The sequence below is a fragment of the Cupressus sempervirens genome, chromosome 7, assembly GCF_028749045.1.
Source record: "Cupressus sempervirens isolate cs-2001-9-10 chromosome 7, ASM2874904v1, whole genome shotgun sequence".
Taxonomy (NCBI): Eukaryota; Viridiplantae; Streptophyta; class Pinopsida; order Cupressales; family Cupressaceae; genus Cupressus; species Cupressus sempervirens.
In genome coordinates, this window is record NC_143124.1 from 67,451,765 (window position 1) to 67,477,848 (window position 26,084).

Sequence of the window (26,084 nt, forward strand, 5' to 3'; positions counted from 1 at the left end):
GGAAATCATTAGTACATAAATGTATGTATAAGTTTTAAAGAAAATAAGTCATAATAGATTAGTCCAAGCTAATTCCTTACTAGGCCCAAGAGCAGGACTTTCAACCCCTTGGCCTCGGTTGTAGGTGTTAGGCATCCACGCGAGTTGGCCTGCTTTGCAGGATGCTTGTTTTTATATTTATGCCTCATCCAAATCTAAGCCCAAGGGTAGGACTTTGATCCCCTTGGCCTTGACGATAGGCGTTAGGCATCCATCAACGTGTTCCACTTAGATGTCATAATATCCTTCTCTTATCCAATCTAAGCCCAAGGGCAGAACTTTGACCCCCTTGGCCTTGATGGCAGGTGTTAGGCATCCATCAAGGTGGTCTACTTAGATAATCATTATATCGTTCTTTAGTTTGCCCAATCTGAGCCCAAGGGCGTGACTTTGACCCCCTTGGTCTTGATGACAAGGCACTCTTAATCTTGGACTCAAATATGAGAAAGTTGCTTTAGACTTACATGGATTCACTTATTCAGATTGGGGTGGACGTGTTAAAGATAGGAAACACACTTCAGGATGCTGTTTTAGTTTAGGATCAGCTATGATATCTTGGATATGCAGAAAGCAGTTTTCAGTAGCACAAAGTTCCACAGAAGCCAAATACATTGCAGGAGTGATGGCCTCCCGAGAAGCAGTCTAGTTGAGGAAGTTGCTTGTGGGATTATTTGGACAAGCTATGAATCCCATGATTATTCATTGTGATAATCAGAGTTCCATCAAGCTCTCAGTGAATCCAGTTTTCCACAACAGATCTAAGCATATTGAAATTCCTTACCATTATCTAAGAGATATGGTAGAAATTCTGTAAAATTGGAATAAATTTGTACTGCAGATCAAACAGCAGACATACTTACCAAACCCCTATCTAGAGTGAAGATAGAACATTTCAGGAGGAGACTTGGTATGGCTGAGTTGTAATCCATTTGTACTCTTTTCTATTGATTGTTATGGGCTCGACCATTTGTATTCATTATTTTAGAGGTGACGATCTCTAAAATGATGAACACTTATATATATAAGATTGTGAGAGGTGACAATCTCTTAAATAATGGGGTAAACAGTAGAGTTCTATCATAAGATCTAGATGAGTTCAAGATCATATGTAAACATTGCTATGTCTATGAGTCACAATTTGGATAAAGGAAGAATTTTAGTATTCTCTAGATTTATCCTGTAGTCTAGTAGATCTTAAACTCAAGATCTCGTTGTGATATAGAAATACCAGTTTCTATGAGTCACAACTTGTGTCTTATCACTAGGAGCAGTGATTTGTCATATCACAGGTTTAGTAATATGATAGTGTATTATGTGTTCTATAATACCACATACTAAGAAGATTCAGACAGATATAGAGTATTAATTCTTGCTTATTCATTTGTATTGATGTTGCTAGATATAATATCTCTCTGTATGATTATCAAGTTAAGAGGGAGTTTTAAATATTTAATATGATAATCTACAGGTTTTGAAGTGCAGGTCACACTTTAATCTTTTGAGTCTAGATATCTACGAATGGCTTTATATCTACTCTCCTTCCTTCATATTTTAGGCGGCGACTTTTCAAGATCAAATTACATTTAATACTAACCTAATACAATGTGTTAGTGTTAATCCTAACTAGTCTTGAAGTCGTCAATCCATGAGAAAGGTTCTCAAAGCCGACCAAGGATAGGGACATGCCCTTTGACGGTGACGTCCCTTGGTTTAGATATTTAGAGGGATGATGATGCAGTCTTGTAGAACACACAAAAACATATTCAGTCTGTTCCTCCAAGCATCATTCTTCAGTAATTGACAGCATTGAGATATTCTCTAATATCAGATCAAATAAATTGATTCTTCCTTCTTGTATCAGAATTAAAGAAATTAAGTGTTCTTCAAACACTTCACTCTAAGGCTATTTCCTCAAGAAAAATTATCATACTGTTAATCCTAACTAGTCTTGAAGTCGTCAATCCATGAGAAAGGTTCTCAAAGCCGACCAAGGATAGGGACATGCCCTTTGACGGTGACGTCCCTTGGTTTAGATATTTAGAGGGATGATGATGCAGTCTTGTAGAACACACAAAAACATATTCAGTCTGTTCCTCCAAGCATCATTCTTCAGTAATTGACAGCATTGAGATATTCTCTAATATCAGATCAAATAAATTGATTCTTCCTTCTTGTATCAGAATTAAAGAAATTAAGTGTTCTTCAAACACTTCACTCTAAGGCTATTTCCTCAAGAAAAATTATCATACTGTTCTACTTGCAGTTAAATATAAAGATCAGAATTATAAGTATCGACTTCATCAATACTCAGATCTCAGAAAATAGTTATCAGCATTCAAGGAAGGAAATAGAAGTCTGATATAAAGAAGTTGCAGAATCTTTACGCTAATGTCCCACCTAAGCCCAAGAAGCGAAACATTGGGCCTATTGGTCTTAATGGCAGCACTTTAGCATCCATCAAGGTGGTCTACTTAGATGAAAATTTTGTTCTTTGCTTCCATCATTTACCTAGAAATGGTGCCTTTGTATGATGTAATATGTGCCCATTCCATTGCAAGCCATTCTTGGTGCCTTTGTATGATGTAGCATAATCCATTCCATTGTAGGCCATTCCTATCTTGAGAAGAAATCATTTTTTCGATATATCACTTCTTTGTATTTGATTGACTTACAACCTTATTTTGGTTTGGTCTTAGAAAAGAATAATTGAATCTTAAGATGAGAGTCTTAATACATTTAAACATTATGATCTAAAAAATAAAGGAATTTCATAAAATTAAAATTTTAAAAAATGAATTAGAAGATAACTTATCTTGATTTAAGTCCTCAGTGTTCGATGAAGATAAAATTATCTTGATTTAAGTCCTCAATGTTCGATGAAAATAAAATTATTTCTTCTTACTAATCTTTCGAGTCTACAACCTTTGCCGTTACTGCTAATAGTCTTTCTACGATTCTTAGAAAATTATTCAGTGTCTCCACGTATGTCATGAATTTTTTTATTCCAAATAAACCAATCATAATCTTATTTTCTTTTACTCATGTTTGATTTTTTTTTTCTTTCATTGCTTCATTCTCCTATGCAAATCTTTGCTCTATTTTTACCCAGCAGGCTGGTAGGATCATGATCTGATACCTATTGTAATGTCTCTTTTTAAATTTACTATATAATCTCTTTGAATTTCCAATTTGAGGTTTTTAGTAGATTCTTTGATATACAATGAATAGCTTATGAATACCTTGATAAATTCTCCACTTGAAAATATATGAACTTTATTTCTTGACTCAATTTATATTTACTCAAAGATATATAGTCCTTGAATAATTTATATGCAAAATAATTATTTTATATAAAAAAATGTATTTAATATTTAAAGTCACCCCTAATAAAGTGACCAACTTAAATTGGTAGGCTGAATCTATTAATACTCCTTACTTTACTACCTAGTATCCTTTGACTCCCTAGCACTCCCTTGATTTCTCTTCATTGCACTTCCTAACAAGTGATTTCAGCCTTAATAAGTAACAGCTCCCTTCCTTTTTCCAAGGTTTTCCAAACCTTATATTAAAGTTGCTGGAATATTATATATTCACCATTTGTTATTTTTTATATATTTCTCCCCCCTTTTTCGGTTCTTATCTACTCCCCTTTTAACTCCCTCCTTACTGATTCTTTCTCACACTTATTTGCATATTATAAACTTGCCTTAATGTTGCTTACTCCTTGGAAGTATACACTTTATACTCCTCCCTTATACTGTTTTTCCTCTGTATAATTCTTCGCACCTTTTCGATATTCTTTCTAAGGCTTGCCCCCTTCACAATCTTCATTGCTTATTCCATATATATGTATCTGAGATCAAGGATTTGGTTGGTGCCTGTCCCCTATGTGTGGGACCCCCTGACCCAAAGGGGTGGCATCCCTACCATTGGCAGTTTTGACTATTGTTTTAAATATGATCCGACCACCATGTCATATGGATAATATGACTTGAACATTTGAGTAATAAATCTTGAAACTTCATTATATCACTTCGAAATATTCATGCATATTTAATAATTATATTGAATATTAGATGTTATCAATATTTAAATAGATTTGAATAATTATTCATTTACTTGTAATAGTTCTCTAATAACATTGTAATCTGATGATGTTGTTAGAAATTTGTTCAGCGTCCCCTCGGGATTCGTGACAAGGGCTTAACCGCCTCCTGTGTACTATAAGTTGAGTGGTTGTATCAAGCATTGATAGATTGGTCTTTTGGTGCAACAACCCTAGTCTAACAAGTGGTATCAGAGCTTGGTCACAAATTCGAATCCTCAGATCCTTGGGTGATTGTTAGAAATTTGTTCAGCGCTCCCCTCGGGATTTGTGACAAGGGCTTAACCACCTCTTGTGTACTATAAGTTGAGTGGTTGTATCGGGCATTGACAAATCCCACTCTAACAATTGTGATCACAAGGATTGTTCTTCCCATGACGTCCTCTTGAATTGATATTATTCAATGAATTTATTACGTCATTAGAGTAACGATATATATGAATAATTATCATTCATACATATAACATATATTAAAGATGATATCATATGTATATTTCAATTATATGATATATTATTATTATATATTTTTATTCAGTATAAGAGACACCATGAACTGTTTTTGACCTTCACATTACAATTGGAAAGAATTTTGGTTTACCTATTTTAAATTATTTATGAAGATTTACCTTAATGTTTGAGAATGCTTAGATTTGCTGTTATATTGATGAGTATGATTCCTGCAATTGTTTTCATTCGTGTCTCAAAAGCATGTTTGCAGCTATTGTACAACAGCCTCTTAAAAAAAAATATCTAGATGTCGTGCATAGTTCTTGCATGACCTGTTATTAAGTTAGTTTTTTTGTTGGGTCTGTCAGTTCCAGACGAACACATAGTCTTCATGGTCAAATGCATGTACGACTAAGTCTTCACGTGACACGGACAATGCAGGATGATACATCAGTAGCATGGAGAAAGAGAAAGAAGCATTTTTTCATACTTAGCCATTCTGGGAAGCCAATATACTCAAGGTTTGTTCCTGCATTTAACACACAGCCAGTATAAATTCGGTAGTCTTAGTTCCGGAAAACGTTTGCCAAAAAATTGAGTTTTTCTTTTAATTACTGTTTAATCTCTCACAGATATGGAGATGAGAATAAGCTGGCAGGATTTTCAGCAACTTTGCAAGCTATTATATCTTTTGTGGAAAACAGGTAACATGAAACTCATGTTTTCTGGCATCCACCTATATTCAAAGTTATTATTGACAATGGCTGAACACTTTTTGAGTGGACTGATATTAAAATCCTGACATAGTCTCCTTTTTTTCTGCTTTTCTTATATGAAGTGGAGACAATATTAGATTGGTACAAGCAGGCAATCATCAGGTTAGTAGCTTTGAACAATATCTGGATATCTGGTTTATTTCCTTTTGCTTAATGTGCTGCTTATTACTTGAGTATCTCTTCCTAATTACTGTACAGCTTTTTTTTTTGGGTTTTTTTGACTATATATTGCAACTTTCATTTTATTTCACTCGACTGCTATTTAAGAAACCCTAACTCTAATCCTAACCCTATCTAATCCTGATCAATTGAACAAAGCTTTATCCTTGGCTTTTCTATTCATTCCCGAGAAAGATATTTGCTACTGTACTGGAATAACTCTGCAAATTTTGATTAGGAAATCCAAATTCTAAGAGACACATTACACGAATCAACCACAGACACAGGGACCATAAAATACACCCATAGGTTTAGAGTCCCTAACTTTGACCCAAAATTTTCACCCTTCCAATAATTTGTTTGATATCAAGAATATCTGTTTACATTTTTGCAAAGGTAATGAATTGGTCTGGGTTAGCAAATATGTAATTCAGAGGAAAGAGAATATGTAATTGATGATAGTTTTCCACATTCCATTACAATAGCTTGCTGTGTTTTCTGGGTGGATTGTGATCTTGGTACACAATCTACCCAGAAAACACAAGAAGCAAGAATATTTAATGATTGAACAGTAAAATCTGTTTCTTTAAAAATGCATACAAACTACAATAACAGAGTTTTCCTTTCATTTTACAATAGCAGAAATGAGTTTACTAGTACAGAGGTATAATCCTTGACCTTTCAATACATGCACAAGCCTGAGAATATTATGGCAGATGTAGAAATACACAGCAGCAATTGTACCGTATCTTGATTCTCATTATCACCTAAAATCCTTCTCACCTCCAGCATGGTAGAAAGCAAACTGAAGCAAGAACCGGGTGACTAGGATCAGACCAACTTCTTTGTCCAGCTGTAAGAAATTCTTAAGCTTAGATAATCATCTTATGATGTCTTGGGATAGCCCTCTCAAACTCCATGATTTGTCCCAAACTCAGATTCAAATGAACTCTGCGAACTGCTTGAACTGGCTCAATAGGTTTGAGCAGTTGCTGACTTGGCAAACTCAGAAATGAACTAAAACTGATCACTTGACTCCGAAGATTCACTCCTTCATTGAACAGTTTGAACTAGTTGAACACCTTGTGAGTGTCATCAGTTTTAGTTCATTTCTGAGTTTGTCGGAGTCAAGTCAAAACATATTAAGATATTCTCTTTCAAGAAATCACATACCACCTCCGAAGTAGTTTTCTTGGTGGGTATTGCTTCCACCCATTTTGTAAAGTAATCAGTTGCAGCCAGTATGTAACTGTGGCCGGCACTAGAAACAGGAGTTAAGGGTCCTATCCCTACTGCTTAAATAGCTCATCCATGACTACTGGCTTCAGCGGTAGGACTCCAAACTGTGGTCTTCTGGTGAAGATTTTGCACTTCTTGCAATTTGCCACCCATTTGTTATCCCTGGGTATTGCTTCCACCCAATTTGGCATCCCTGGACATTCCCGACCAATTTGTTAGAATTTTGAAGTTTGTGACCATTGATGAGTAATGCCCTCCGCAAGCCTCATCATTAAATGTTCTGAGGAGTTTTTATATTTGTTTTTTGTATACACATCGAAGAAAGGTCCCATCCAACCCCTTCTCATACAGTGTATCCTGCCATATGACATATTTCGTTGCTTTCGGTTTCAAATTCCTTCTTTGCTTAGGAGTCAGGTCTTTTAGGCACTCACCGTATGTTAGATAATACACAACATCAGAGAACCATTCGTCACTTACATTTACAATCAAAACACTGGACATTCCCTTTCATCCCCTGGCTTTCAGCAATCAGCTTACATAGTCCTTGACCTCCGATTATCTTAGTAGGCTTAGATCATATTCTTGTATTTCCGCCACCCAAGTGGTCCTTTTATTTACTCCATCTTCTTGCTTTTTGAGTATACTCTTGACCGCCGAATCATGTATAAACCTACAGAATGAGAATGCAGAATATAAAACCTGAAATGTTTTAGGGCTTCAACCACAACATAAGCATGTTTTTCACCATGTTTTTCACTAAGAATAATTCGTCTCATATTTCTTCAAGGGGAGACCCATGAAGGCAATTGGTGCTTCTGACCTCGACTCATCCTTCTGTGGTAAAATTCCTGATAAAGTGTGCTAAGATGAATAACAGTACATGAAGAATAATTCGTCTCATATTTCTTCAAGGGAGACCCATGAAGGCAATTGGTGCTTCTGACCTCGACTCATCCTTTTGTAGTAAAATTCCTGATGAAGTGTGCTAAGATGAATAACAGTACATGAGGAAATTCTTCCTATAAACAAGATTCATTAATGTTGGAGCTCGATTTATTATCTCCTTAATCCCAGAGAAAGTTCTTCTAGCTTCTTTAGTCCACTTGAAATTGTTCTTTTCGCTCATTAACCCAGTCAAGCTCTTGGTAATCTCTATGAAATCAGGAACAAAACATCAGAGAAAGTTTACTTGACCAAAATAGGATCTCACTGCATTCCTGTTAGAGGGGATTGTGAGTTGCTAAATGGCCTTTACATGCTCCTGATCAATCTTAATCTCATCTATAGAGACCAGGTGCCCAAGTAGTCTTCACTTGGTAACATTGAATAACTTTTTAGGATTCAATGAGATACTGTGTTCTCTACAACGTTGGAGCACCTTCTCAAGATTATCCACACAAATAACCAGAAGGATGATGTCTTTGTCAGTAGTCTTCATGTACAGATTTGAGTCTAAAGAACTCCTCTTGAAGCCTTGATCACTGAGGTACTTATTAATTTTGATGTACCATGACCGAAGGGGCCTGCTTCAAGCCATAGAGAGCTATTATCAATCTGAGAACCTGATGGTCTTTACCAACAACCTTGAAACTAGGAGGCTGTGTCATGTAGACCTCTTCATGGAGATCACCATTCGAGAAAGCACTCTTGACGTACATTTGATGGACCTTCCACCCAAACTGTGCTGCCATGGCTAGGACTAATTTGATGGTGCTCATCTTTGTAGTTGGAGCAAAGGTCTCCTCATAATCAATGCCCTGATGCTTAGAAAAGCCTTTCGCCACTAAACGAGCTTTGTACTTATCCAAAGTACCATTTGATTTGTATTTGATTTTGTAAACCCATTTGTAGCCAATGGGTTTCTTCCTTGGTGGAAGATCAGAAAGGACCTAGGTGTTGTTCTTTTGTAGGCTCTGGTGTTCAAATGTCATGGCTTGTTCCCACTTTGGAATTCCTTTAGCCTTGGAGTATGTTTGAGGTTCAAACACAATGTGAATGTTGGCCACGAGAGCAAAGTTAATAGACTCTATAGTTTTGCTCTTTTTTCGAGCAGTTCTCCCATTAATGAGCTCATCATCACGAATGTCAACGAGTGTCTTAGCCCACCTCTTAGGCCTGATAGGAGAATGACCAACATTAGTATTAGGAGATGTGTGATGATCAGGTTCCTCATTAGAAGAATTTGGATCAAACTCAGGTGAAGCATTTACAAAGTGAGGTGATCCTATAGGTGAAGTTGGTGCTGGTCTATTTGCTAGAAGAGTTGTTGAAGTTGCTGAAGGGCATACTGAGCAGATCTGATGGGCAAAGAGAATTGATATGAAGAAATCATTATGATGGCCATTTAGTGAGGAAAGATGTGTGCAGAATGGAGGGCTGAAGTAGCAAAGCGAGTTGCATATTTATCATATCATTTTACTGTTACTCTCCAACCATTGTAGAAGAAACTATCATAACCGAGTGGACTTAACAATCTTTATTTTTAAATCCTTTTGTAAGATGACATTCCATGAATGTTTGTAAGTCATTCAAATAGGCCACTCATTGAAGAGTGATAAGGTGTAGATGATCTTTGGTGAAAATCCCTTAATAGGGTCACACTTAGCAAGTGTGCTTGTAACCTTTAACAGGGTTGGCTCTTTACCGAGCTCACTTCAGAAGAGTGAAATATTTTGGGTGACTAGTCCCAAGTGGTTTTTACCCTAATTGGGTTTGCACATTAAAAATAGCGGTGTTAATTCATATGTGAAAACTGTTATATACTACTGTAATTCGGTTAGTGAAGCTGATACTCAGTAGGAACTAAAAATCTGTTTGCAAGCTTGAAGTTGAATAAGTTAATCTGTTTACTGAGTGAATTACTGTGAAGTATAAGTTGTCAAAAGTGTGGTGATTTGTTTAAAAGGGTCTGAGGATAACTGATTCATCCCCTCTCCCTCTTGCTTAGTTATCTTAACATGGAACCCCGAATCCCCAAAATGTTTCGGAAATAGGGACGACCAAGGCAAGATATGGGTCCCTGTGGAACATAGTTTATTTTCTGTTTGTACCTCCATGCTATGGGAATGCTCCTAATTTTTAAAAAGCTAGTGGCTTTCGTTCCTTATTTAGATTTTTTAAATGTGATCTCTTTCCCTTTATATACCGATTTTTTTTTGAAGTTTTATACTTCTAGTTTGCAATTTTTTCGCCAAGATATTTTTGTTGCTATGATATCTTCAAAGGACCATAGGCTGTGTTCTATGATAAATGGTCAAGATGACTAGAAAATTTCAAAACTTCCTACGTGGCATACATTGTGTACCAGCTAGTGTACCAGCTAGAACAAATGATTACTCAAGTATTTTTTGCATGACTCGGGCAGTTAATTATTTATATCTAAAGTCACAAAATGGATGTGGAAGAGTGATAAATGAACAAATGTTTAGTGAACTGGAAATGACTGGATAATATTCGTGGAGTCCTGTTTGTTTAAATCATCTGCATGTGGAAAATGGATTGGGAAAATGTGGACTATGTTATTGATCTTGTAAAATTACCTTTAACTTATATCATTTGTCATTTTAAATTTATCACAGCTTTTCCTTACGTCAGCTATATTGCAAAATGGATTTGTAATTTTGTACTTTCAGATAGATACAATTTCAGATGAATTATCATGTAGTGTATATTGTACTTGAATTCCTTACAGTACTACCAACTCCAAGTATATCTTTTGAGATCATATTACATTTTCTGTAAATTTGTTAAAGACTTTAATGTATTGTTGATCTGGCCAGATCATTTTTTTAGTGAAGGGTCCAATATATCTTGTTTGCATAAGTTGTACAGAAGAGCCATTTCAAGCTTTGAGGGCACAGCTTGAACTTCTTTATGGCCAGGTAATGAACACTTTTTTGTTCTCTTTTGTGCTTGATTAAGGCAAGCACTTTCTATATCCATTTTCTATTTCAGCTTGGTATGTCTTTTCTACCTTGACTTCTTTTCAGTTTTTGTTCATCAGATGTTGCTCATATTAACAAAGTCAATAGAGAGATACTTCCAAAAAAATGCCAAGTTTGACATGAGGCCTCTTCTTGGAGGGACAGATGTGGTGTTTTCCTCCCTTATACATGCTTTCAGCTGGTATAGCTTTATCAACTCTCCTAATTGTTTTAAATATCTATTTTTATGCCTTGGCAAAAATTGAAGCAATCAGTCATTTAATATTTTGTTATTAAGTATTTAAACTTTGAAATTCTTGTAAACCAAATAGTTACCAATTTTTTTAAACTTAATCCTTGACAGGTTCTTGACATTGTAAATCGCAGTTAGTTTTGGAATGCATGTAAATGTATAGTTTATATCCAAGCTAAGTGGTGCTAATCCTTTTTGAGTTTCAAACTTTGGTATCAAACAGTTACCAATTTTTTAAAACTTAATCCTTGATGGGTTCTTGACATTGTAAATCACAGTTAGTTTTGGAATGCATGTAAATGTATAGTTTACATCCAAGCTAAGTGGTGCTAATCCTTTTTGAGTTTTGAACTTTGGTATCTGTAGTAACACAACACTTTTAGTGATGAAAAATACGAAGGATCCCAACTCTTCAACTTTTAAGCTCATCTAGGGCTTATGTATGCAAACAATTGCATAAAATGGTGTAAGATGTCATAGACAAATTTCCAAGGAGCACTTACTAAATTTCTTAATTGATCAACTAGGGGAATAGAATTCATGCCAAAGGATTGTTGCTCAATATGTGAGGATGATGGTGTGTAATAAAAAAGCCATCCACTGTGGCTTAAACCCCAGAGGCAAATTTGGGCTAGGTTTGACACTTGATTGAATTTGATGGACTCCTTGTACACATTTGCATAGCAGAAGACATATTTTTTGTTTAGATTTTATAAGAGACGCTGATATCTGTGTAAGCGGCATGTTTCCACAATAAAAATAATAAATATAAAATAAAAATAGGATGCACGTAGATTATTAAAAATCTGTACATGAAAAGGAGCAAATAATTAAACTGCAATAGAATACTATCTACTTATTGTATTGTGTACTCTGTTTCTTTTATGGATTTCTCTTTCAATTATGTAGCTATCCACCATATTTACAAATATGCTCATTTTTTTGTCTTGAAGGAACCCTGCAACATTTTTACATGCCTTTACATGTGTTCCTCTGACCTATGCCACAAGACAAGCTGCAGGTGGTGCCCTGCAAGATATTGTGGATTCTCAGGTCCTATTTGCCATTCTTATGTGCAGGCACAAGGTAAATACTGTGCTTTATAAGCTTTGTTGTATTCAGTCTGGTTTTACACACGTGATTTTAAAGCTTATAGCCTATAAGGGTCTTTGAGATGTGTTGGCAGTTATATATCAGGCATGAATCAGAAGGGGATACAGTCAAGGGAAAAACTCTTACTGCCATTAAAATTTTTTTTTTGCTTTTACTTTAAAAAATAGGAGATCTAATCTTGTTAAAAAATTATAAAAAACGTTTAATATTATGCATGCTAAATGAAGGGTTTTTGTCACAACAAAAGCTGGAGAAGGAAGGAATATAATTTGAGTGTATTTTCCATTAAAGCTATGGAATTTGACTGTACCATTGTTTTAAAAAGGACAATTGAAAAAGCTTTGTTTCATAAAATTTTGTATTTCCCAGCTATTAATCTGACTTGCCAGTGTACTAAATATTGAATGTATATGTTCTCACATCAAACTATCTCAAAAGTCATTCTTGTCAGTGTTACATCCATTATTAGTAAGCTTTAATTTCAGCTGAGACATTGATAACAATCTAATTTGTTCCAAAAAAGAATGCGCAAGGAGGTAAGACTTTCTTCAAATTTGAAGGGGAGATTGCCTTTTGAAGAGTATTAAAAATAAAAATGTTCCCTTACATGGATGGTAAAAAGTTAAAACAGACATTATGTAAAACTTATGTTTTTGTTCTCAAGTGAGGGCCAAAGGCTCTTAGCATTTCATCGGAAGACAAGGTTTTATAATCTCTTGTTGAAAGTAGCAAACACTTAAACTTTTCTCCTAAAGATTGAAACTTAAAATTGTGAGTACAAAAGAATGATTGAATTGAAGACAAAATTGTGATGTCCCCTTTCTAATTTGTTATAGAACTTGACCTACAAACTACAATGGTAACAAATCAGGGTTACAGTTGTGATGTGAATATCAGGATTTAACTGTGTGATTTTGAGTCAAACTCATTGACCCATGTTTCATGAGTAGTGATTCAACATGAATCCATCTCTCATGAGAATAAATGGAACACTTAGCACTCATTGGATCTAGGTGATGCTCACAGGGGTGAAGCACCGGGACTTCCCGGGAGGTCACCCATCCCAGTACTACTCCAGCCTGAGCGCGCTTAACTACAGAGTTTCCTCCATAGTTACATTTCACCAATTAAGTATCCTTGTGATAATGCACCCTGGGACTTGAGTCTTGCAACCAAAAGCAATATGTACAAATATCCACACACACAAATTACACCCACACAAAATTAGGGTTAAGCATCTTACTATATTTATAGATTACCAATAATATTCCACAGACATATTGGAGTTTGGAGGAGAGACATGATGGGTGTGCCCAAAGTGATTTACACACCAAGTCCATGAGGGATTTCTACCACAGTCCTCTTACTTGGTAGTTTGTACCTACTTTCTCCATCCTGCTATATCTTTCTGAAAACCCACACTATCTTGTGGAGTTGGCGGGGGGAGGTTGTAAGTCGGCTCCTCAACTCACCAGCATTGGGACCCTCTGGTCCATTCTAGGATGGCCTATTATGGAGCATTGTCAATCCCCCTTGCTAACACCTTATTGGGTGGCCTGGCTCCTCAAGTTCTTGTTGAAAGTATTTTTGGAAAAATAACGTTGATGGCAGAGTGAAATTACTTTCCCGTTCTTATTCCTATATTTTATTTGGTTGATTTCCTGTATATTATGAGTGCCTTGAACAGCTACTGTATATACTCATCAATGGCAGCAGTTTCAAATGGTGGTTCAGTTTGACAATGCATCCAACTTCAACAGTGCTCATGGAATTTTATAATGGGAAGTACATACTACAGTGCAGACAATTTGTAGATTATGTAGAAACCAGCATCATTGATCCATTACGAACAAAAGGAACAAAATCTATGGTCAATCATTCTAACAACAGGATGAGTAATCTCAGTAATTCATTGAATGGTGGAAGACATAAATAATTTGATTTTGCAAAAGAAATAGGGGAGCATACAAGAGAAAGATAACTATGCCATTATATACGTAATTATTTGGAATAACATCATTTAAAATAGATAGCTAATGAGTTTCTTATAGGGCTTGTCTCTTTGATCCTCAAGGGGTGCTATAGGGAGAACATAAATCTAGGTTTCTCAATCATTATGCCTACAAAACATTTGTTATGAATCTTTGATTGGTTTCTGCTTTTTACATTAGATGCCTGTACTCTATCTGGTTATATACATATCTGTACAAGCTGGTTATATACATATCTGTACAAGCTGCATTTAACAGTGGAACACTTGTGGATCATATTTATTGCAGGTTATTAGCACTGCTGGGGCTCAAAAAGCAACTCTTCATCCAGATGATATACTTTTACTCTCAAACTTTGTAGTATCTTCTGAGTCTTTCAGGTATTTGGAGAGATTATTTTAAATTTTTACAGGCATTAAGCTATTAACAGAATCTTTCCCTATCATTTATGTGGTTAGTGTAAGCGTTAAGAAGCCCCCTCCTGGAAAATATATAAAATCCTGTCAAATTCTACATTAATTTGAACAGAAAATAATAATATTGTTAGCGATTTTTGTAACTTGAAAGGAAACAATATTAGTTTGTACTAGCATTTTTTTTCAATTGTATGAAAATTCTATTTACCGCATAGATTAATTAAGAAACACACACAGATAGTGAACATGAACACGAACAGCAGAAATCTTCTTATTATTATTCGCATATGCCAGAACATTACATTATGCTTCAATGATAAGATGAATACAATGCTTCCCGAAGGGGTTATAAATACTTTCCAAAGAACTTTCTCGAAGGAGTCCGTCAGCCACATACAGCATGTCGCTACATAACAAAAACCTTTCCGAAGGGACCCGTCGGCTACATAACAAGAACCTTTCCGAAGGGACCCGTCGGCTGATACACAATTTTCTTTCCGAAAAGACCCGTCGGTTGATACACAATTTCCTTTCCGAAGGGACCCGTCGGCTGATACACAATTTCTACCGACGACAAATTCTATAAAATCTTGACGAATCTTTCATTATTGAAAAAAATCGTGGCCAAAAGATACATACCTAACAACTTTCATTATTGAAAAAAATCACGACCAAAAGTATACATACCTAACAACCATCATTTCACTATTATTATTATATGGAGCCTAGTTAAATATTCGACTTGAAGGTTAAAATTTACCCATCTTGATTGCTGCAATTTCCCTCCTAATTATTGAATGGGGGTTTGGAGGCAGCGCCCTTGGTGTGCTCCCTGTTGCATAAATCCTATTTCGGACATGACCCTCTCTAGGTCGGCCCACACTACCTTATAGAAATTGGTGCTCAAGGAGATGACAAATGATTTAACTAACATAACTAAATTGTTATAGTTAGTGCATAACAAAGTCCTTGCCAAGGATCTCCGCTCATTCTACAGTCAAGTATAATGTATTTAAATGCCTTTAGAATGGTATTCTAAGGGAAAAGATTAATGTACGGTATGTACACTCAAACCAATATGAGTATCAATATTAGAAGTTTAACACTCCCTCTTAACTTGATAATCATACTGAGAGATAACATATCTACCATCATCAATTACGATAAATAAGCATAGGCTGATACTCTATATCTGGCTGAATCTTCTGAGCAAGTGTTATCATGGAACACATGATACTATGTCATATAACATCTTGTGATATGACTTATCACTTATACTAGTGATGTTAGTGTTGCATGTAATGCAATGCACATAGGATAAAATATGAAGAATGATTAAACTCTTCATTTATCTACGTTGTGACTCACAGGTACTAGCAATCCTATATCACAACTTGATCCTGAGTTTAAGATCTACCAGAACACAGGATAAAGTCTAAAGAATAAGTTCTTCCTTTATCCAAGTTGTGATTCCTAGGCATAGAAATCTCTGTCACAAATGATCTTGAACTCATCTAGATCTAATAGTAGTTCCTTATTTTTCAACACATTATCTAAGAGGCCGTCATCTCTCATAATGTCCTTTATACAAGTAATCATTATCTCAGAGATCATCACCTCTTAAACAATGAATACAGATGGTGCAGCCCATAACAATCAATAGCCTGACAATAAAATTATTTTATTAATAATTTAAAGAATACAAAATTTTATAATTCAATCATACCAAGTCTTTTCTCGAAGTAATCTATCTTCACTCGAGTGAGAGGTTTGGTAAGAATATCTGTTGTCTGATTTGTAGTATAAATGTATTCTAATTTTATAGTATTCCTGCCTACCATATCTCGTACATAATGGTAAGGGATTTCAATATGCTCGGATCTGTCATGAAAAACTGGATTCACAGAAAGTTTGATGGAACTCTGATTATCACAATGAATAATCGTAGGATTCATGGCTTGACCAAATAGTCCCACAAGTAACTTCCTAAGCCAAATTGCTTCTCGAGAGGCCATCGCTGCTGTAATGTATTCGACTTTTGTGGAACTTTGTGCTACTGAAGACTTTTTTTGCATATCCATGATATCATTGCTGATCCTAAATTGAAATAGCATCCAGAAGTATTTTTTCTATCCTTAACACTTCCACCCCAATCTGAGTCTACAAATCCATGTAAATCCATGTCAACTTTCTCATATTTAAGCCCAAGGTTAAGAGTGCCTTGTAAGTATCTCATAATGTGTTTGACTGCAACTAGGTGAATCTCCTTTGGCTCACACATAAATTGACTTAAGGCGTTAACAGCATAGCAAATATCAGGTCTTGTATTTACCGAGTATATAAGGGACCCAATCATCTGTTTATAGAGAGTAGAATTAATGGAAGGTGATTTTGTTACCGCTTCTTTATGTAAATTAGTCTCCATTGGAGAAGACATAGACTTGCAGTTCCACATTCCAAATTTGTTTAATGTATACTTCCCTTGATTAAGTATAATGTTGTTAGAATTCTACCTTACTTTCAGTCCTAGGAAGTAATGGAGTCCCAAATCTTTCATCTTGAATTTTGTAATTAGATCTCTTTTGCATTGATCTATGAGATGATCATCACCTGTTATTAGTAAATCATCAATATATAGTATCAAAATTATCATATCATCTTTATCCCTTTTATAATATAGATTTGGATCGGCTTCACTTTTGAAAAATTCTAAGCCGGTGAGATACTTATTAATTCTTTCATTCCAAGCCCTTGGAGCTTGTTTAAGCCCATAGAGAGCTTTCTTGAGCCTGCAAACAAAAACTTTAGGGTCATGAGTTTCAAATCCTTCAGGTTGCTCAAAATATAACTCTTTTATAATCTTTCCATTCAGGAATGCTGTTTTTACATCCATCTGATGTACTTTCCATCCCTTTGTTCTTGCTTTAGCTAGGACTGCTCTTACACAAGTGTATTTGGCGATTGGAGCAAAGGTTTCATCATAATCAATCCCTTCTTTCTGAGAGAATCCCCTGGCTACAAATCTGGCTTTATATTTTTTAGTGCTACCATCAACAACATGTTTTATTTTAAATATCCACTTGGAAAAAACAACTGATTTTCCTTCAAGTCTTGGAACTATTTTCCAAACATCATTATTCATAATAGATTGGTATTATTCTGTCACCATCTTTCCAAGCTATATGTTAATAGCATCTGAAACATTGGTTGGTTTTGATTTAGACAAGTCATTCATGTTTACCGCATAACTAGAAAATCTTTTGGGTATTTTGCTTTCTCTGATTGTTCCAGATTGTGCAGTGAAGTCTTGTGCTTCCTCTACTGTCTTAATGGCCCAAAGTGATTTTTTTTAGAATTTTGAGTTTCTTCAAGATTAAGATTTTGAATTTCATCTTCAATTTCTTCAATGTTCTCTCTCTCAAACTCATATTCAATATTCTTTTAGAATTCGGTAATGGAGAGGGTTCTTCAGAACTTAGGGCACTTTTGAATGCTAAATCTTTTTCAAAAATTATATCCCTATTAAGTTCAATATTTTTCTGACTAGGTATGAAAATCCCATATGCTTTAGATGTTTCACTATACCCTACAAAGATACCTTTCCTCCCAGAGGGTTCTAACTTAGTTTTTCTTTTCTTTTGGAAGATATATATATACTAGGCACTCAAAAATCCTAAGATGACTTATATTAGGTTTAACCTTAGTAAAGATTTTTTTAGGAGTTTTATCTCTTAGGTAGGAGTGAGGACTTTTGTCTTGAATATAGACAACAATACAAGATGCTTTTGCGCAAAGATAATAGTCTAGATTTTGATCTGTATAATTGTTCTATTCTTCCTTTTTGCTACCCTGTTTTGTTGCAGGTTATAAGGAACGATATACTCCCTCTTAATTCTTGTTTCTTTACAAAACCTTTAAAACAAATCTGAGGTGTATTCCGGTCCATTATCAGTTCTAAGAGTTTTAATTTTATGTCATGATAAGTTTTCAGTTAAGGTTTTAAATTCTTTAAATCTCTTTAGGATTTCTTTTGATTTTTTGTATTTTAAGAAGTAAATTCAAGTTTTCCTAGAGAAGTCATCTATGAAAACTATATAGTACCAGAATCCTCCAAGAGAAGGAACAGACATAGGTCCACATAGATTTGAGTGGATTCATTCCAAAACATTGTTAGTTTTCCTAGTGCTATCATGAAATGAATTTTTGGTGTTCTTACTTAGAGCGCATCCTTTGCATATGCTTGAGTGATCTTTATTCAGTTTAGGTAAACTAGTAACCATCTTCTCCATGGTTGATAAAGTTTTGAAATTTAGATGTCCTAACCTTTTGTGCCATATTTCATTTATATCCGAAACTTCATGAATTAAGGCTTGAATAGGTCGACTAGGTTCTGAATTTAATTCATACAAATACCCTTTTCTTTGACCAATCAATTTTGCTTTCTTAATTAAGGAGTTCTAGCCCAGGTTATGATTTTACTGTCCATGAATGCAACATTATGTCCATCATCTTCAAGTGTTGTAACCAAGATTAGATTCTTTTTTATTTTTGGTGCATAGAGTACTCCTTTGAGTAGAAGAGAACTGCTCGACTTTAGTTTCAAGGTGCAATTTCCAATTCCTTTGACCGAATTAGTTGAATTATCACCGATGGTGACTTCACCATTAACCTTTTTTGATATAGAGACTAGCGCTTCCTTGTATCCTGTAATATGTCAAGATGATCCACTATCAATCACCCCTTCTTTACTTGAGACATCATTTGATAATGCTGAATGCAATGCACGATTCTCAGGATCATAGTTATCTTCTTCCCTAGTAATGTTTGTACAATTCACTTGCTATTTAGAATTCTCAGGGCAATTAGATCTGTAGTGTCCAAAACTTTCGCATCTGAAGCATTTTATTTTGGATAGATCTGTCATGTCCTCTCTTTCGTGCTAGTCCTTTTGGCGCCTAGTTAATCTATCTCCACATCCGGATAGATTAACAACATTTCCAGTAAGGATGCCTGCTAGTCACAAGGGAAGATTTGTCTTAAGTTCGTCATTTAATGTATTAAAGTACTTTAATAAAGTTACTTTATGTTTTATTAAGACATTCACTTTATAAAGTGACTTAAGTGACTAGAAGATGAAATTCGTGTTTTATCCCACATTTCTTATTCCAACACTTTTCCCTCACTTCGAGGTTATAAATAAGAGACTACGTCTTGGGAAAGACGTAACGAATGAATATGATAAATATTAAAATTTGTTTCAGGCGGTTGCTTTAGTGTGATTGGTAACTCTAAGGACGAAACCCCTTGAGTTGTGTGAGGAAGTTGGACATCACCCCGGTACCTCATTTGGATTCAAAAGGCAATTTTTGGTAGAAATCGACAACAAGACCTGTGACATTGTTTTCAAGATTGGAAGTAAGTTATTGGTTGAAGCATACAGTAAGAACAATATTCAGACATATCATTTTCTTTTGTATATGATGACCAGTAACTACATCAACTAAGAGATTATAGGAGCAGAACTGGGAGGCATGGACTGGTATGGTCTTTTCAATAGCCGTCAGAAGTCAACATACAGTTGGGTAAAGTATCCTCGTGAGCAAGCATAGTTTGAACGTCATCAACAAATTCTCCTGATATTTGACATTCCTCTCCTTTCGCTCTTGAAGGTCGATTAAGGTATTCACTTGGTGCAACTTGCGGGCTGAGACTAATATGCTATAGGAGTCTCACCAGTATCAGCAGTGGTCATGGGATTTGTGCAGTTTACAAGAATGGCTATCTGGACTCCACGTCAAGGAGAGAGGGTCTCGATGGTGACTATCACTGAGGAGTAGCTAGCGACAACATTGCTGATTACCTAGTCACATGAACAATCTGATTTCTTTTGCAGACACCCAGGTCCAAATTGTCGCATCCATCTCACTGTTATCACATGTAAGTGAACGAAATTATAGTTACAATGGTTTTGAACTATGATTGAGTGGAGTGTTATATTCAAGAGTCTGCACTTATCCAATTGTAAGGAACTGTTCGGTTCATATGAATGTTTTCTTCATCGGTTTTGCATTGGTCCTTATTGTTATAACAACAAATGGTAAATGAAAAGTATTTGGGTTCAGTTGTATTCTCTGATTTACATCTTAATGAGTGATTGTGGGATTACTCCTATAGTCTTATATCTAACAAAAATACCCGACCTTCATATTCCAGTTAACTGCCAACTATTTAACGAAATTCTTCTAGTCCAAATTTGATTTCTTTAATCATATCTAGCAAGGATTATTAAAGTGGTATCAGAGCCACAAGTCTTGCCATCCTGTGGGTTAAACAAGAAAATAAAATGATAGTGGGGTATGAAGAAAAAACTTTATAATTTTAGTCACCTCCAACTGAAACAAGTAGGGTCTTCTAAACAAATTGATATTGAAGATAGCTATACAATGGATGAGAAATTAATTTTTGGAACATGTGAACAAATTGAACAAACTAAACAGGTTGATCATTTTGAACAGGCAAAACAGGTAAACAACATTGAAATGACACATAATGAAACTAAACAGGACAGGGAAGTAAGGGAAACATTGCGGGCTATTAGAGATGGGCAGAATAACATAGCTGATGCGCTTCAACAACTTGCAATTAATATACAACAATTAGCCCTAGTTAATAGGAAAGCCCCGAGTAATCACAGTGGAGGTAATAGTGTAGCCGGATCACCCTAAGCTGTTAGGGCTACCACACGCAACATTGATAGGCCTTTAATGCCAGTGTTTAATGCAGAAGGAAAGAAAACACCACCAACACCAAATTTACTATCGGACAATGTTTGACAATGTATGATGAATGAGATTTGTTTCCTGATCCTATTAAACAAAATATGTCCTTTGTCCAATATATTAATTAGAAAAGGGAGTTAGATAGACAACAGCAAGATAGGAGGCTTAGAGCGCTAAACAAAGACCTAAAGCATGCCATGAACAAATTGTCTCTCCATACTTTTGATGGCATTAGTAAGACATTTGCGAGATCTTGGATTCATAAGCTAGACACATACGTAACTCTTAAGCCTATGTAAGAGACATAAGTCATCAAATTTTCTATGATACACGTAGAGGGAGTGGCATATGATTGGTGGCACCATGGGTTGGTTACACAAGATCATAGTCTCATTACACCATATGAGACTTTTAGCTCTAAGCTGATTACTCGCTTTGACATAAAGGATATAGAGGTCTATTACAGGGATTTGACACAGCAATGACATGGCGGATCTCTAGATGATTTCATTGACGAGTTTCAACGGATCTCGGTGATGGTTTCTGACATGACAAAACAACGTAAGGTAATGCAATCAATTGAGAGTTTGTAGGATAGATATAGAGATTTAATTAAGGTACTTAAACCAAACACTCTAGATGATGCTATTAAGATCGCACAAGATCTAGAGTCACCCTCTTTGATATTATAGCCTCTTAAGAAGACGTATAAGGGGACCTCTTATTTCCAAAGGAACAAAAACTAGCATAAGGCTACACCTCCCAGGATGGATTTTGAGACACGAAATGAACTCAGGAGGAAGAAGCTATGCTTCACTTGTAGAGAGCTATGGACGCCGGATCATAGATGCCTTGGCAAGGGCAATATACATTATGTAGAGGTACTTTCAAAGGAGGAGGATGAGCAGCAGGATGGCAGCGATGTTGAGGGCAGTGATGAGGAGGAGAACGAGGATCGACCACCGAGAGGGAAGAAGGCAAGTACCCAAGGGTAGCCTCCTATCATAGCATCACTTTCTAGCAATCCCACAAGACACCCCTTTCGTTTGAAAGGAATTGTTAGGGGACAATGTATTATGTCTCTTGGATACAGGTGCCTCATCTAACTTCATAAGGTCACGATGGGTTACCAAGAGGAATTTACAGATTGATGACATACCTGAGTTTGAGGTTAGGGTGGCAAGAGGTGAGAGATTGAGATGCGCAGGGAAGGTATCAGGACGTCCGATTCATTTTCATGATTTCCTTCTTGAGGTAGATTTTTATGTAGTGGATTTAGATGGACTAGATGCCATGTTGGGGAGATGGTGGTTACAGACCATAAGCAGATGTACAATTGACCATGAGAAGATGCAGTTGTAGCTCTTCCAGAATTGGCCGATAGGTGGTCCTCAAGGCTATGCCAGAAGGGGAGCCCAGATTGATAACAACTCACAGGACGGAAGCCATTTTGGGGCACGATGATATTGAGTGGGTGACACAATGTTTCATCTCTTCTAAGGAAACTCAGGATATAGAACAACAATACCATTGTGACATCCGGATGGTGCTTAACAAACATAGGAGGGTATTTGAAAATTTACCTCCAGGTATTCCACCAAATAGAGGGTTTGAGCATATCATTGAGGTAGAGGAGGGTGCTAAACCCGTCATTACCACTCCTTATCGTCACCCTAGGCATTACAAGGAAGAGATAGAGAAGAAGATTAAGGAACTGCTAGATATGGGACATATTAGGCCCAACTTCAGCCCTTTTGCCTTTTCAGTGGTGTTGGTTAAAAAGAAGGATGACACCTTTCGAATGTGTATTGATTACCGTGCGCTTAATAAGAGGACCATTAAAATCAGGTATCCAATTCCTCGCATTGATGAGTTATTGGATGAGCTTCATGGAGCTTTTTATTTCTCGAAGATAGATCTTCGATCGGGTTACCATCAGATATGAGTCCGAGAGGAGGATGTGCATAAGACAACTTTTATATGCCACGACGTACACTATGAATTTTTGGTGATGCCATTTGGGCCCACTAACGCACCAACTACTTTTTAGTAATGCATGAACCACATCTTTAAAAAGTAGTTACGAAAGAGTGTGCTGGTCTTCTTTGATGACATCTTGATCTTTAGTAGGATTTGGGAGGAACATTTGCAGCACCTAGATGAGATCCTTAGCCTCATGGAAGAACACTCTTTATTTGCAAAGGAGTCTAAGCGTGAATTTGGTTTAACTAAGATTCTCTATCTGGGTCACATGATTGGTGCAGAGGGAGTTAAGGTACATCGGGAAAAGATACAAGCAAAGATCTGAGTTGCGGAGCTTCCTTGGCCTTTGTTCTTATTACAGGTGATTCGCTAAAGGTTTTTCCCAAGTAGTAGCCACCCTTACTGATCTGACACGGAAAGGGGCATTTAGATGGATGGAGGGCGCCAAACCCGTCATTACCAGTCCTTATCGTCACCCGAGGCATTACAAGGAAGAGATAGAGAAGACGATTAAGGAACTGCTACATTAGGCCTAGCTTTTGCCCTTTTGCCTTTTCAGTGGTGTTGGTTAAAAAGAAGGATGACACCCTTAAGGATTTGTATTGATTACCATGTGCTTAATAAGAGGACCATTAAAAACAAGTATCCGATTTCTCGCATTGATGAGTTATTGGATGAGCTTCATGGAGCTGTTTATTTCTCAAAGATAGATCTTTGATCGGGATACCATCAGATACAATTTTGAGAGGAGGATGTGCATAAGACAGCTTTCATATGGCACGATAGACGCTGAGTTTTTGGTGATGCCATTTGGGCTCACTAACGAACCAGCTACTTTTCAGTCATGCATGAACCATATCTTTATAAAGCAGCTACGAAAGAGTGTGTTGGTCTTCTTTGATGAAATCTTGATCTTCAGTAGGACTTGGGAGGAACATTTGTAGCAGCTAGATGAGATCCTTAGCCTCATGGAAGAACACTCTTTATTTGCAAAGGAGTCTAAGCATGAATTTGGACTAATTGAGATTCTCTATCTAGGTCACGTGATTGGTGCAGAGAGAGTTAAGGTACATCAGGAAAAGATACAAGCAATGATCTGAGTTGCGGGGCTTCCTTGGCCTTTGTTCTTATTACAGGCGATTCGCTAAAGGTTTTTCCCAGGTAGTAGCTGTTTACCGTACAGGGTAGGAGCTTAACACATGTATAACACGATTCAATGCAGAATAGATACTTTATTCATATATGCATTTACTGATTACAATCCAAATACAATGTCTACAATGATGATTCCAAAGTCCATCTTAGACGTGTACATATACCTTTTCGAAGGGGTGACTCAATCGTCATGCGCCCATTCGGATACTACTCTATCCGTCAGCTACACTATACATTTTATCAACAACATCATCCCCCCCCGCCAAAAGAAAAGTCGTCGTCGGACAACAATACAACAAAATTCAAAATAAACAAAATACATCAACGTATAAGTACTAGATAGAGGGATGTGTCCTTAGCGTAGTGGCCGTCTGCGACCTCAACTCGTTTAGCTCCGTCCGTAACTTGTAGACTCGTTCTTTCCTAATCTTCAGTTCTGCTTCTGCTTCCATCTGAAGCTTTAGGGCTGATTGCATCATCTCTTTGACTTCTCCTAACTCCTTCTCTGCTGCCAACTGTTCTTTTTCTGCTACCAACTGTTCTTTTTTTGCTAACAGGGCTGTCCTCTCAGATTGCCAGGCTGCCCTCTCTGAAGCTAACCTTGTAGATGATTCCTCCTGAGCTCTCTTAGTTGCTACCTGATCCGCCTGACTCCTCTAAAGAGTGTAGTACGCCTCCCTGTGTAACTTTACTATCTCATGAATCAGAGCCTCCACCCGACTCTCCATCTTAGGGTCTCTCGTCATGGCCCAGTCCTGCCGCATCTCCACAATCTCCACATCCGGTCATCCCCTCTCCTCAAAACAAACTGTAAAGGCAGCTGGTCATCCCAACCTCATGAAGGATATGACTCCCTCTAGCTCCTTCACCACTGACTCCAACACCTGAGTCTTTGCCGAAGCTAACACCTAGCGAGCTTGAGATGCTAGAGCTTCGACATCATCAAGAAATGCTTCTGTCGTCTCTGTCTTCTACGCCACTGGTGTTCCTATTGTGCACTCATAGCCCTCTCCATTGCCTCTGCCATACACTCAACAACATTATGCGGTACTCCCTCACTCTGTATTTGCGCAACCTCCTGTAATGGGTTCTCCGGAACTGCTTCCCATGTGGGTGTCGGTAGGTATGTCACTCAAGGTGTCGGGGTTTGGTGGAATCGTGTACTTAGGAAAGCACTCACCTTCTAGGTTCGGCTCTCTCTGTCCCGCTCAGGTGATGCTAGCATTGCCGTATCTACTGTGACCACTGCATCAGAACCTACTACATCCAGTTGGACACCGGATGCCCCCAACTCCTCGCCTGTCGGTACCTCCATCAACTTTGTCTCTGTGTCCATCTCCATGTCAGGTACCAAAGTCTCTCCTGTATCTAGTAGAGTCTCACGAGTTGGCTCCATCAGTACCTCTAAAGCTGCTATCTCTGTCGGTGACGGATGAGACTCCGTTACAGCTCGTGTCTCCACGGTGGGCTGCTTCATAGCTGAGACTGGTGTCATCACCACTGGTTGCCTGAATTGTCCAAACCCTGGAATACCATGTATGCCTATAGGAACCAAGTGTGTTGTAGCAGAAAATACAGGCCATGAAAATCTCAATGGTGTAGCCGTGATCGCTTCTACCTCGTCCTCTTCCTCTTCCCCCTCAGACCCACTCTCCTCAGAAGATGTCTCCTCTCGGCCATTATTTGTGTTTCCACCATCCGGC

The 26,084-nt window shown here is 36.9% G+C and overlaps 1 protein-coding gene across 2 annotated transcripts in view; it reads left to right on the plus strand.

Annotated features, from left to right (window-relative positions):
* The window catches only part of LOC149545517 (vacuolar fusion protein MON1 homolog), an 83,554-nt gene that overhangs the window by 8,084 nt on the left and 49,386 nt on the right, over positions 1-26,084 (plus strand). For both annotated transcript variants that reach the window (XM_089790685.1, XM_089790684.1), the window contains exons 2-8: positions 5,033-5,112; positions 5,224-5,295; positions 5,430-5,469; positions 10,548-10,649; positions 10,772-10,893; positions 11,898-12,030; positions 14,337-14,428. In XM_089790685.1, the coding sequence (XP_089646811.1) occupies positions 5,033-5,112; positions 5,224-5,295; positions 5,430-5,469; positions 10,548-10,649; positions 10,772-10,893; positions 11,898-12,030; positions 14,337-14,428 (641 nt within the window). The remainder of the gene's footprint in view (positions 1-5,032; positions 5,113-5,223; positions 5,296-5,429; positions 5,470-10,547; positions 10,650-10,771; positions 10,894-11,897; positions 12,031-14,336; positions 14,429-26,084) is intronic.